This window comes from Amaranthus tricolor, chromosome 16 (genome assembly GCF_026212465.1).
Source record: "Amaranthus tricolor cultivar Red isolate AtriRed21 chromosome 16, ASM2621246v1, whole genome shotgun sequence".
Classification (NCBI taxonomy): domain Eukaryota; kingdom Viridiplantae; phylum Streptophyta; class Magnoliopsida; order Caryophyllales; family Amaranthaceae; genus Amaranthus; species Amaranthus tricolor.
This window is the reverse complement of record NC_080062.1, coordinates 7,560,684-7,574,525: the sequence shown is the minus strand read 5'-3', so window position 1 is coordinate 7,574,525 and position 13,842 is coordinate 7,560,684. Positions and strand designations below refer to the sequence as shown.

At 32.1% G+C, this 13,842-nt stretch overlaps 1 protein-coding gene across 1 annotated transcript; it reads left to right on the top strand.

Annotated features, from left to right (window-relative positions):
* The first annotated feature begins 4,901 nt into the window (after positions 1-4,901).
* LOC130802797 (uncharacterized) lies at positions 4,902-10,285 on the top strand. The gene is made up of 5 exons (XM_057666873.1): positions 4,902-5,488; positions 7,871-7,930; positions 8,349-8,411; positions 8,499-8,567; positions 9,482-10,285. The coding sequence occupies exons 1-5, from the start codon at positions 5,111-5,113 to the stop codon at positions 9,719-9,721; spliced, it is 810 nt and encodes a 269-aa protein (XP_057522856.1). The 5' UTR covers positions 4,902-5,110; the 3' UTR covers positions 9,722-10,285.
* The last annotated feature ends 3,557 nt before the right edge of the window (positions 10,286-13,842 follow it).

Here is a 13,842-nt window from a genome sequence, read left to right as displayed (position 1 = left end):
TATTAGAACTCAACACTAATAAAGAGGGTAATTATAATTACTAAAATCAGGGGGTCAATGGTGACTCAAGACCTCGTTATTTCGAGTGGCCTAAATTTTTTTTATGTAATTAATATTTATTTGTATATTAGAAAGAGTTATAATATTTTTTTATAAATGAAAACAATTATATAATAAATTACTATAATAAACGGTCATTTGTGATCTTGTAAATTATTAATTATTTATTTTGGGTTATATGTTGATGGAAATAATTTTGTACTTTTTTCATCGATAACTATTTTATTTAAGTAACTAAGTAATTATATTTTTAATTTATATATTTTTACGATTAATAGGTTAATCAAGCATATTAGTGTTTTGTCTAATTGATAAAATTAATAGTTTATCGATTGCCACTTAAAAAAGTATAACGTTCGTATTTAATTTTTCATTGTTTCGCTTTCGCTTAGAGCCCAAAATATATCCAAGACAACGCTGACAAAAACAAGATGATGATGACCTATTTAAACTAAGAAAATAACACAAATAAGTAAGAAAACTAAAAATAAAATAACATGAAAATAAATTTACATTGAAATAAAACAAATACTCCCTCCATTCTTTTTATGTTTTTCCATCTTATTATAACGGATAGTTTTATATGTTTGTTTACTTTGGAATACTTTCCATTTTTGGAAATCTTTTTTCCCATGTTTACCCCTTAAAAACCCCATTTCCCCTTATGTACACCGGTTTCTCCTCTTTGGATTCGTAAATTTGTTTTAGGCGTTGTGTCTCTCATTATTACCCCTGATTACTTTCCCCTTCTCCCTCCCATTTTACACGTTTCTCTCTCTCTCTCTCTCTCCTCAAAAAACCATTTTCATGGCTTCTTTAACTCTCTTCCCCCTGTTTCTTGATCACTTTTAGTTCATTTTAACTGAATTAAAATACAAATCGGTTCATTCACAACATTTTGAGGTTCAAATTGTGATTTTTGGCAAAGTTTGGAATTTGCATGCCCCCTGTTTTGAGGTTCCTTCATCCGCCATTACCTTCTTCTTGAAGCTTTAATTTTTTGAGATGGAAAACAAAGAATCTAAGAATGATTCTTCAATTCTTTTGTTTCTTTATGATGGTCTCTGTGAGTATGGCGAATTTTGTTCTTGTTCCTTTCATGGTCGTTCACATTCATACTCAAATGAAATTTTAAGGTGGTCCAAAATGGATCTTGAGGCATATCACATGTTCCTTGAAGATGATGCTACATCTATTTATCATGAATCTTTACCTTCTTCTCCTTCTGTTGAAAAGGAACCACCACCAACAATTACTGAATGGTTGTTTGACTCTCCATCTAAATAAAATCCTTCAAGTTCACCAAATGTGAAAGAAGATCAACTTGATTTGGTTGTCCCTGACACTCCTGAAGATGTTATTGCTTCTAGGGCTAAAACAACCCCTAAAAAACGTATCTGATGTTTGTAAAGTTGTTCTGATTTTCGTTTTTTTTATAATTACACTTGACATTTTGGTGCTGGTTTTTGTGTTCATGTTTGCTGTTGGTTTATGTTGATCTTTTATTTATGTTTTCAGAAATCTGTTGATGTTTTGTTCTTTTAGTTTATGTTTTCTGAAATTTCTTGATGTTTATGTTCATATATGCCTGTGATGTCAATTTTGTTGAGGATTATTGACCTCTAATTTCTTAAAAAATAACTTTAATTACTTGGTTGAGTAGCATTTGTTAAACCTAAACATATCATTTGATTTTCTTTTCATGTTTAGTTGCTTCATTTGTTGATGAACAATTATAATCCGAGAGGATTCATAACCTCTATGATGAATTAGGGGCTTTTTTTTTTCTGAAATAATGTAAAATAATGAAGTGACTTAGCAAAAACATGAACTTTAATTATTGATATGGATTATGGTTGACACTTTGTTGGTCCTAAGTTTTTTAAGTCACATTTTTAATGATGATCTAAACAAAAATAAACTGAGGGGCTGTGAAGTTTATCAACCTTGAGTTTCTTCAATTGCTTCATCATATGCTTCATGAATGATTTGTGAATTTTGTGCAACATCCTCATTCTCTGTTTGGATGTAACTCTCCGAATGCATCTTCAACTGCTGTTATTAATTCTGTTATGTTTTTGGGCATCTTTTTATGCATTAGTGATTCTATGCTCCTAAAGAAACCCAAATCAAGAATGCCTATTGTGCTGTTGCCAAATTGGATCATCATTTATGATATGAACCTTTGCATTATCTTGTTGAATAAAAATAATGGAAGGACCTTCACTTTGCCATTTTCTTAGTAAGGCTGGAATGAGTTGTTGTATAAGCATACTCCTATACACCTCTTGAGTAACTAACTCGGTCGATTTAATCTCTATTGACCCCCTTGGTCGATTTTTTGAGTCTCTTTGTGATGCCACCATATAAGTGAAAATTTCAATTTTCCCATCAAACGTACATTGGCCATATCGATTCCATCTAGGCCTTGCTACCGCCCCTAAGAACATGGCCTTAGGTATGAATTTTGATGACTTCACTGCCCTATACGGGACCTTTTCTTTGTATGCTAAATAAACCCTTTGCGTTTTCTTGGTTAAATTAAACCACTTCTTGTCGACGTGAATAAAATCGTACATGACTTTGTATGTTGGGTGTCTTTAAATGGTGTCTTCTTGGATAAGGCTCAAAATTCACTCCATCCTTCTTATTTTGTTAGCATCGGTTAAAGCGGGGTGTAATGGATTTGAATGTGCATTTATCTCGCCTTTTTTTTTTATCAACCTCAAAACCATTGATGGTGCCAAGTCTAAACATGTTGCCACATCTCTAATGCAAGTATGTTCGGCCATTGGTTTAGACTCAAGTATGTGGTACCACCACTCTTTTTCTTCCACTGTTTTTGTACTTCGATTCTACAACGTGTGGCTTGTTTGCTTCTTTGGTTTGATAATGATGATAACCGTATTTTGAGCAATCCGTTTGAATGTACCGTGAGAAAGTGAGTCACTAACTTTTAGTGGCAACATTTCTTGGAAAATAAGATGCCTTAACTCATTGCTGAGCCTTGGCTTATGATGATCTTGTTGTTGTGGTTCTTATTCTTCCATGTTCTGTGGTTCTTATTCTTATTCTAAACTGGACTCTGGATCATATGCATTTGATCCAAAGTACCAGGCCCCCTATTGCTCTTCTTCACTTTCTGAAGCCATTGAAGGGCAATGATATACTGATTTTTTTTTCAGAAACTGTTAATGCTACTGTTTTTGAAGATAATTCAAGAGTTTGTGGACTGTTAAGTATGGTTGTTTTGATATTTTGTGTATTGTACAACAGCTTTTATAGGCTGATTTGGAATTTGTAAGGTCATTTTTTTCAGATTATGTTTGTAATTTCTGATTATAGTAAATTTAGTTCTTAATCCATGTAATTGTAAGTTGGCCAATGCAAGGAGTTTGGAGTGTACATGTATGGCTATTCTTTTTTTTGGATGGATTAAGTTCCCTTCTTTTTTTAGAATTAACCTCCAAAATTTCCTAATTTGGAAAGTTTAGCATAGTTGGTTAATTTTCCTTCCATGTACGGTTCTTTCTCCTCTTTAATTACATTAATAAAATCAGTTTTTTTTGTTTTACTTTTATTTATTTTTATTTTCTCTCTCATACTTCCAATACAATCATTACTTCACACTACTATTTAATTAAAATAATACCCACTTCAACCAAAGATTTTATCTTCCTTAATATGTGTGAAAAGCTCATAGTGAAAGAACATAAAAGATCGTAGGGAGTAATAATTTACTTTTTTTAGATGAAATAATATTTTACTTGATTATATTTTAACTTTAATCACTTATTGATTATGCATAAAGTACATATTAAAAAATCCATTGATAATACATATAATTTTGTATGCGACGCCCTTACCATTATATTAAACTTCATATTTTAAAATCATCTCACAAAAATACAATCTCTCACAACTCACAAGTCACAAGAATATCTCTTAATAATAGTGTAGGAAAAAGTGTCAACAAGTACCTAATAGATTTTTTTTCTTCAAAAAAGTACCTAATAAACAAATTTTTCCAAAAAATACCTAACAAAAAATTTTCTTTTTAAAAGAGTACCAAGTAACGATTGGGGTTAAGTTTTCCGTTATCTTTTTTGCCCATCTTTAAAAAGTACCTAATAAAATTTTTCTTTTCAAAAGAGTACCAAGAACATAACATAATTATCCAATACAAACACAACATCATATATAACTCTAAGAACATCATCCATAAAAAAGTTCACAAATCATCCAATACACACACAACATAAGAGCATCATCCAACACAAACCTAGAGGTTCATACAACTAAAGATTTATAATTATCCAATACAAACACAAAATATGACAAAAGTTTCATAATTGTGGAGGGATTGGCCATTACAAGAAGACTTTTGTCATATTTTGTGTTTGTATTGGATAATTATGAAACTTTAGTTGTATGAACCTCTAGGTTTGTGTTGGACGATGCATTTCTGTTGTGTTTGTATTGGATAATGTGTGAACTTTTTATGGATGATGTTCTTAGAGTTATATATGATGTTGTGTTTGTATTGGATAATTATATTGTGTTCTGGTACTCTTTTGAAAAGAAAAATTTTATTAAGTACTTTTTAAAGATGGACAAAAAAGATAACGGAAAACTTAACCCCAACCGTTATTTGGTACTCTTTTGAAAAAAAATTTTATTAGGTACTTTTTTAAAAAAATTTTATCATGTATTTTTTGACACTTTTTCCTTAAAAAAAATAGGACAATTTTGTTTTTGAAAGAAAAAATATAGGACAATTAATATTGCATATAAGAGGGTATAATCTTTCCCATTAAAAAAAGCCACCTATAAATAAAAATAATAATTTCACACATTAAATAATTTTATTACTCCACCCTTCACCCAACACACACAACAAAACACAACACTCATCCCATCTTTTCATCCACCCCCTCATTTCCGCTTCTTTCTCCCCCATTTCTTTCTCTCTCTTCCCTCCCTTTCTCTTTAGTCTTTACCCATTCCCTTTCATTTTCTCTCTCCGCCACCACCCTCTTCCCTAATCACAATGAAAGACGAGTGGTTCCGTGCAGCAATCTCCGACGACGCCATAGTTGCAGACCTTCTTCTTCTCTTGAAAGAATCTCCTTCTCCTTCTTCTTCAACTACATCAACACCTACACCAACTACTTCATTCATTCTTAAAACTCTCCCCCCGTCATGGGGTGTACGCTTGCCGCGCTCGAAACCTAATACGTCGTCGTCTTCTTCACTTCTTCCGGCAATTGATAATAGTGTCAATAAAAAACGACGGGAAACTACTCGCCGTAGTCCTACCACACCTCTTAGTTGGACTTGTGGCGGCGCTTCTCCTAGTGAAGGTTGCGATGATTCTCTCTCCTCTCATCATATTCCCCCTCCACTGTCCGATCGGTTCAGATCCAAGGTCAGTCCTATTTTATTTTTTTAAAAAAAAATTAAATGCGTTGGATTTACCGTTTTACCCTTGTCAACAACCGGATCTCTCTTTTCCGGTGAGTTTTCATACGAGTCACGTGAGTGGAGCGTGACAGAAGTGTTCTTTCATTTCACGTTTTTTCAATCTTTCCTTTTCCGCTTTCCCGGTCAGCTATCATTCTTGTTTTCCGCTACTAATTCCATTTACTTTTTCGGGAAAATCATTTATTTTAATTTTAATTTTTTTATTTGTTGTTGGGTAAGTTGGATTTGTCGGAAGTACCCTTGGAGAGGGTTTAAGAATGTGGAATCTTGGGAAGGACATTTTTGTCAGAAAAATTGAGACAATATTCATTGGATGACTGATAAGTGATGACTTTTTTCAACTTCATATTGGAGGAAACTTCCATTTTAAGCCTTCTATTTTCTCTCTCCTAAATATGCCAAAAATGCCCTTGATTAATAGTCAAAATGACATTTTAACCTCTTTAGTGATAGAGTCTCTGACCGTATTTTCCTTAATAATACTCCCTATTATTTTTTTTTACTTACTTATTTGTTAAAGTCACCTTACTTTTTCCATTTTTTTTTACCAAAATACCTAATCTTACACTAATTAAAATACCCTACCTACGACTTTAATAATTAATTAAATCACTAAAAATACGCTAACTATCACTTTTTTGGACCCCTGTTACTCGTAATATCCGTGTCCAACCCAAATGTAAATAGGAATGAGTATAAATTATTATTTTCCATAGTTTCTACGAGCGGATACGATGATGACAATTTAGGTGATAAGGTTAAAAAAGTCATTAAAAAGGATGTGGTTTTAGGTGGGTTCCATTTTAGAATGAAGAATGAAAAAATAGAGAAAGAGAGGTTGTAAGTTGGTGTATGGGTGTGGCGTTAGGTCCGCGTTTGTTTAAGTGGATGTTGTGTTCAATTCCTTTCTCTCTCTGAAAATCGTGTTTCATTTTTCTTTCTCTCTCTAGAAGTTTTGGGTTTTTATCATGTGTAGACGCGCCCCATCTTGATTCTCATGCGCCGTTCTATATGTTCCCATTTTCCAATAAAATAAATAAATAATACGGAGTCAAATAGGTCGCCATGAAACGTCACTCTTTTTTTTTTCTTTTAATTATTTTTTAAAAAATTGATCTGGGTTCGTAGGTAATGGGTATAGTAGTGTGTGAGCTACCACTATTTGAATACCACAATTTATGGGTTGGGCCATAGAGTCACGTGAGGTAATGTATGTCACGTGACCACGGTTAGGCTCTCTCACGTGGCTATATGGTTAGCTCATTTGAGCTTGCTGTCTTGGAGGTTACCGATTTAGGATAGCGAATAGGAATTGTCCACGTGGTTGCTGACACGCTGAGAGATAAATGCTTGATCTGGTGCTACGCAGTACTATGCTTCTTACAATGATCCTTAAATCAGGGCTGTTGTTGATCTAATGAAAATTACAGTGGGGCTCATGATGGTGGGATTTTCTTGGGGGCACCTTAAAAGTGGGACCCACTAAGGCTGGTGTTAATTCTTGGAAGATGGTGGTTTGAAGTTTCATGTGAATGATGGATGGGTCATGAGTCATGACTCATGGATGGGAATTAGTTGCTTATCCAATAATCTAGGACCCACTTATTTATTTTTTTTTAAATATTTGTTTTACTAGAACTATTAAATGGTAGGTAATTTAGGCCAATTTTGAATGTTTTCGATTGGGGGTCTTAAACTCTTAACTCATGCTCAAATTATGTTACATATTTAAAGGTAAAACGTTAATTCTTTATTAAGTCGGTCTCACTGTAATACGACTTTAATTGTGTCGGTCCAAGTATTTTTTTTAAAAAAAAACTATTTCCTAAGCAAGTGTTTAGATTTTATTGTTTTATAAATATTTTTTTTGCTAATTGGCTAAGGATTTCATAGAAGACTTGTTGGTAAAAAGTTTGGAAAGCTTAAAGAGATTCCCTTTCAATTTTGCATTGTGATTTTGAGTTTGAATGGAATAGGTAGTAGGTGGTTGAAAATTAGAATGATCTTCAATCACTTATAGTGGGTCCCTCATTGAATATCTTAGTTATTCATCAATCATGTTGAGTTGATGCTGAAATTATAAATGTTGGGTAGAATAGTTTGGACTAATGTGAGAAATAGAGTAATGACTTATGTTATGTGGGTATTACTCATTTTGATCTTGTTTTCCTTTTTTGAATGAAAAAAAAAATACTAGTTGTAGAATAATTTAGTTTGGTAGCCAATTTAATGTTTCTTAATTACTAGAAACTCCCTTGAATTTGGATTTTTTTTAGTTTTTACATGTGTATCAAAACTAACCTTTTCATATGTTTGGTTGTTTCAGATTTCGGCTTCAACTGAAACCCCAACTACTACCACGAGCAAAAGACCTAGGAGAAAGAAGGTACTATTGCATTTCCGGGTGATTTATTGCTAATCTGATTAGAATTATGTTAGGCCGTGACACGTGATCGGCTCATGAGCCCCACTCATGTAGATACATCCATGGGGCACTTTTGGGCTCAAACCTACAAATTCACGATAATGAGTGTTGACTTGCATACACACTTGATGATACTCCACAATCCAATAGATGTGGCGATCTTCTGAACATGTGTAGTATTTCCAATAATTGCTAATCTGATCACGAATAATGGTCGATTTTGCTCTAATTTTTGGGCCATTATGTGCGAATATTCAACAGTTGGCAAATTATGTTACACCGGACTTTTTAGTACTATGCACTGCAACTAATGTGTTTAAAAGATGTGTTCTGGATCTATGGTTGATGATCTTATGCGCCTTTTTGTTTAATTTGCCAGACATTTGCCGAGCTTAAAGAAGAGGAGAATTCACTGTTGAAGGAGCGATCATATTTGAAAAAGGTCCGTTTAGCTAATTCCGATGACTTTTGGTTCGTTTTCTGGAATCAAATGGGTAATGAATAATGATGATTCTTTCTCTGCCGACAGGAATTGGCTTCATTACGTCTAACAGTGAAAGAACAGAGATCAGTTAATGAGAAATTGAAGAGAATTAAGGTATACTATTACTCGTCTTCATTCCAAAGTTAAATTATCAGCCAACTGTCGTGTTTAGAGGTGTTCAAAACAGACCCGACGACCCGTTATTTAACCGACCTTGTTATCAAACCCGATTTGACCTGACTTCAAAATGAATCTAAAAATATGTAAAAACCAATGTAACCATAAGATCCGATTTTGAACCGACCCGAAACACATGCCCCTAAATTTACCATGACCCGAATGAACACCTCTACTCGTGCTTGATGTTGTTGTCAAGGCTTTTAATCGTCTATTAAAATGTGCATAATTTGACAGTTTGAAATAACTGATAGTACTGGTAGATTAATGTCACTTTCTGAATCAAAACGTTGCTTTCACTGCTTCTACTACCCCAAGTTTCAACATGAATTGACGAGTTTTTGTATAATATGGAGGTTGTATTGCATATGGTATTATCAAGGAATTAACTCAACTAAAAGCTTAAACTGATGGTTGAGGCCTCAGTATATGTTATATACTCTAACACGCCTTTTACACGAGAGCCCTTTAGGTTAGAAGTGTGAATACAACACAGGTCTTCTGCATATATGATGCTGAATATTCCATGGGTGGTTGAGATTCGAACCCCTGACTTCTTGTCATGCTCACTTTGATACCATGTTAAGAAGCAATTAAACCAAAAGTTTAAATTGATGGTTAAAATCCCAGATTATGTCAGATTGAGTCATGATTGTGTTTGTTTGAATGAACATTTCAAAATGAGAACATTTCCCAAGTGTGTTCGAATAAGTTTTACTAGTAGGATTGCTAGAATGGTTGGTTTAGTTTGATTTACTGTAATTATGATGTTATTGATTCTAGTTTTACGGTCTATAGTTTCTGTTGGTGTCAAATATTTGAACTTCGTAATTTTTGGATGTGTTCTGCAGCTCGACCTACAAGTAGAATCTCAAATAAAATCAGAACCAACTTCAGTCGATCAACATAATAACAACACGAACAATGGAATATCGGAAGCAGCCTCATCGAGTGTAACAAGACAAGTCCATAAAACGGAGGATGCATCCGAGCCTGAATCACAGAAGCGTGCAACATCTCAGGATTCACTCTTTGTGCTACCTGACTTAAATATGGTGCCAGACGAGGATACAGCTGTGGTAATGAGCTGAGGAAACGAAGTTTCTCTCAAAAATCTCGTTCTTTATTCGATACTAACAATTTACAAGGTTGATTACTGGTCGGCACTTTGATCAAATGTTCAATGACTGAAGAGCCTTCCATCACGCAGGTGTAATTACATCAGAATAGGGGATTTACATGGTTATAGTCTGCCCATATGGTAATACAAATCTGGGCAAATCCTGTCTAAAAAGCTTATTATTCCTAGTTAGATAAACATATAGAGATACTCAAATGTTCGTTTGTTTTATTTTTTGCAATTTTAGCTCAAATTTTCTACGATCTTTGAGGTAAGCCCTTGCTCGTTACCAATTACCAGTTATCATAGTTTTTTCGGAACAAAATACGTAGACAATATGTATTATGTGCCATTATATTCTTTGTTAAGGTACTAGAACTAGAACAGCAGTTGTACAATAGTTGTTAGAATCTATCTAATTTCAGTTAGATTTTTTCTTACATTTGGATGCATCATCATTATCACTTATCAGCATATCTGTAGCGAATATTATAAAAAATTGATATTAATAAAATTCACATTGAGACGAATCAAATAAAATTTTATTTTTTATATTTTGACATCCAGATTAAAAATATAATACATATTAAAAGTGACTGATAAATAGTGTAAAAGATCAAATGAGAATTGAATTGAAGGGAGTACAATGTAAATTAATAGGAGTATATTGTAAAATAATGTCAAAATCATTTAACTAAAGTTTAATGTTTTTAAGAAACTTCTTAACCTAAGCTTTCAATGAGGTGGTAGTTGTACCCAAAATATTATTTTCTCCCTTTCTTTTTGTTTGTCCACTTTAAGTTTTTCTACTTTATAAAAAAGAACTTTAAATTTGATTTTTGAAGCATATATTCAAGACAAAATATATATTTATGTGGGATTTTATTAGATTCGTCTTGATGCAAAGAATTTTAATATGTAATTTTTACAATTTTTTATTATGCGTATTATGAGATGTCGAGGATCAAAATTTGCGTTGAAATACATGATAAAGTAAAGTGGACAAATATAAAGAAACAGTGAATATCTTTTCCCTTATAGTTGGTTATTCTATTTTGTTAAAACATTTGCCAAACTTGATACTTGTTAATTGTCATACTAATTTCAAGTACAAAACTAATAAGAAAAAGTAAAAATAAACGACTTTTTTCCCTTATATCTCTCTTTGTAGTTGACTCTAATTTTATTTAAGATTAAAATTTTTTTATTATTATATTTGTATTAATTTGCTGGTGTTTAAAATTTAAAGTATTTTTTTAATTTAAGGACACTAAGTATTAGATCTTAAGCTACTCTTTTTGCAAGTGAGATTATGTAAAAAAAAATATTGTAAATGATAATATAGGTATTGATGGGGAGACTAGAGCTTATGGGCGGGCTATCCGTTAAACTCGAAAAAATGGGCGAGCTTGAACAATATTTTTTAAAATAATTTAAAATTTGGACGGGTAATAGTTAATACCCACCCATTGTTTATAACCTTCTTCAAAGTTTCTTTGTAATCAAATAATTAGGAATAAATAATAGTTGGATTTATTTTCAGCAATTAAACCGAATAATTGAGTTTATTTTAAAATAATCAATAGTTGGTTTTATTTTCAGCAGATCGAGCAAAAGTTCCTCCCAACATACTCGGTGTGGGAGGGGAGGGTGAGATTGTGGTGGGTTAAATCACTAGGTATGTTAGACGAAAATACATAATAAATGCTAAATTATTAGATAATAATTTAAACGTGAGATTATTTGCATCAGATAAGAGAAAAATGATATTATTTTTGTTTTAATTATGGAAACACTATATATTGACCACAAGTAATCTAATATGATATTTAGTTTATTTAGACCATATAAACAAAAGTGTTTTCGATCCCAATAGAAATTGAAGCATTAGCTAAGTTTAAAATTGCAATATGAACAACCTATTAAGGAAACTAGAGAAATTTAGTCAAAATAAGTATGTCAAAATCAATAACCGTCATTTTAATGTCTTTCTTATTTGATGAGGTTATTAAAATTTTCAAGATTTTTGTATAACAATGTTACTCCCTCAAATGTACTATAAGATTGGTACAATACAAAATAACACATAGATTAAAAGCGCTGTTGAGTTATTAAATTGTGTGGATATAATTAAAAAGAAAAAATTATAAAAATTTATCGAAAATAATTTTACATTTCATTCATACACTGCGAATGATCCCACCTTTGCTATGTACTTGCTCTCAACATACTCAGTGATCTGAATCACCATTGTTCCACCCCTGAACCATCACAACCCCACCACTCCCCTCTCACATCGAATATGTTGGGAGCAAATACATATTAAAAATGAAATTGATAGAAAATAATCAATGGAAGGGACTATTTTTAGTGCATGAGTGAAATGTTGCCTTATTTTCAATCATTTTCTAAAAATTAAAAGAAAATATGTAAATAAAATTAAGAGTAAATTGTCAAAAATAAACCAATCTCTACTGGATTTGCTGAAAATAAACCTACCTATTGATTATTTTTAAATGAACTTACATATTTGGTATCATTGCTGAAAATAAATCCACTGTTATTTATAAGCATCTTCAAAGTATCTTTGCGATCAAATAATCAGGAATAAATAATAGTTGGAATATTTTTCAACAATTAAACCGAATAAGCGAGTTTATTTTTAAATAATCAATAAGTGAATTTATTTTCAGTGAATCAAGCAAAAATTAATTTGATTTTTTCAATTTACTCAAAATATTAGAAAAAATAATAAATATATAACTCAAAATAAAAATATTATAAAGTAAAAGATGACGATCCTAACACCAATGGTGACAAATTCATACAAACAGTATATGAAATATGAATATGTCAAATAGGAGTGATGAATATTTAAAACAAGGGTGGTCGAATATGACTTTAAAAATAGAAAAGGTGTCCAAAATTTGGACCAGTTGTCGTAGTGTTTCTCACTTTGAGGAAGCTTCAGCCTTCATGTCATTTTGAGTGTCACAAAACATAGAATTTTTGAAATTGTTGAGCGAAAAATAAAAAAAAGTAATTAAATAAGTGAAAATTTAAACAAATTTTAAAAGTAAGCGTCCAAACCTCAAAGCTGTGCTTTGAAGCTGTTCGCAGTTACTAACTGCGAACAGCATATAAGACAAACTAGCTGTTCGCAGTTGGTAACTGCGAACAGTTCAAAAAACACAAAATAACTGTTCGCAGTTAGACTGCGAACAGCAAAAAGACAAAATAGTTGTTCGCAGTTACTAACTGCGAACAGAAATTTCTTTTTTTTTTTTTTTTTTTTTTTTTTCTGTTCGCAGTTAGTAACTGCGAACAGCTATTTTGTCTTTTTTGACCTGTTCGCAGTTACTAACTGCGAACAGCTCCAAAGCACAGCTTTGGGGTTTGGACGCTTACTTTTGGGAAAAGTTTAATTTATCGCTTATTTGATTAATTTTTTTTATTTTTTCACTCAACTTTTTCAAATTTTCCAAAACATATTGGGTTGAGTTTTCGAAAGATGTTGGGCTAAGTTCGCACATTTTCAGTATTTTGGGCCTTTTGTGAGTTGTACTCAATTTAAAACACCTTGAGTTTATCAGTCCGTCTTATATAAGATCGCCTCACCATGAGACAAGTCCATATAATTAGCCCAATTTTTCAATTGATTACTTAAAGATCGTAAGTAATCATTTTAGGATTATAAGTAATCAATCTAAAACTATAAAAAATTATTATTTTAAAATTATAAGTGATCACTTTAATATTATAAGTGATCACTTTAAGACAGAAAGTGTATATTGGGTCAGCCCAATAGAAATGGTCCACCGTGAGACCGTCTCATTTAAGAATTAGTGAGTTTATATGCTCACAATTTATATTAATTTAACTATTCAGCTAGTCTCGAGAGACGTATCTCAAGCCCAACTCATTAAAGATTAATGTCTACTTACCATATCTTAATGCCTACTTACATTATTCTTAATGCTTATTTACCGTATCCTTAATGCCTACTTTCAATATTATATATGTCCACTTACATCATTATTAATGCTTACTAGCTACTTACAATATTTTAAAAAATATATAATGGGCCTGCCC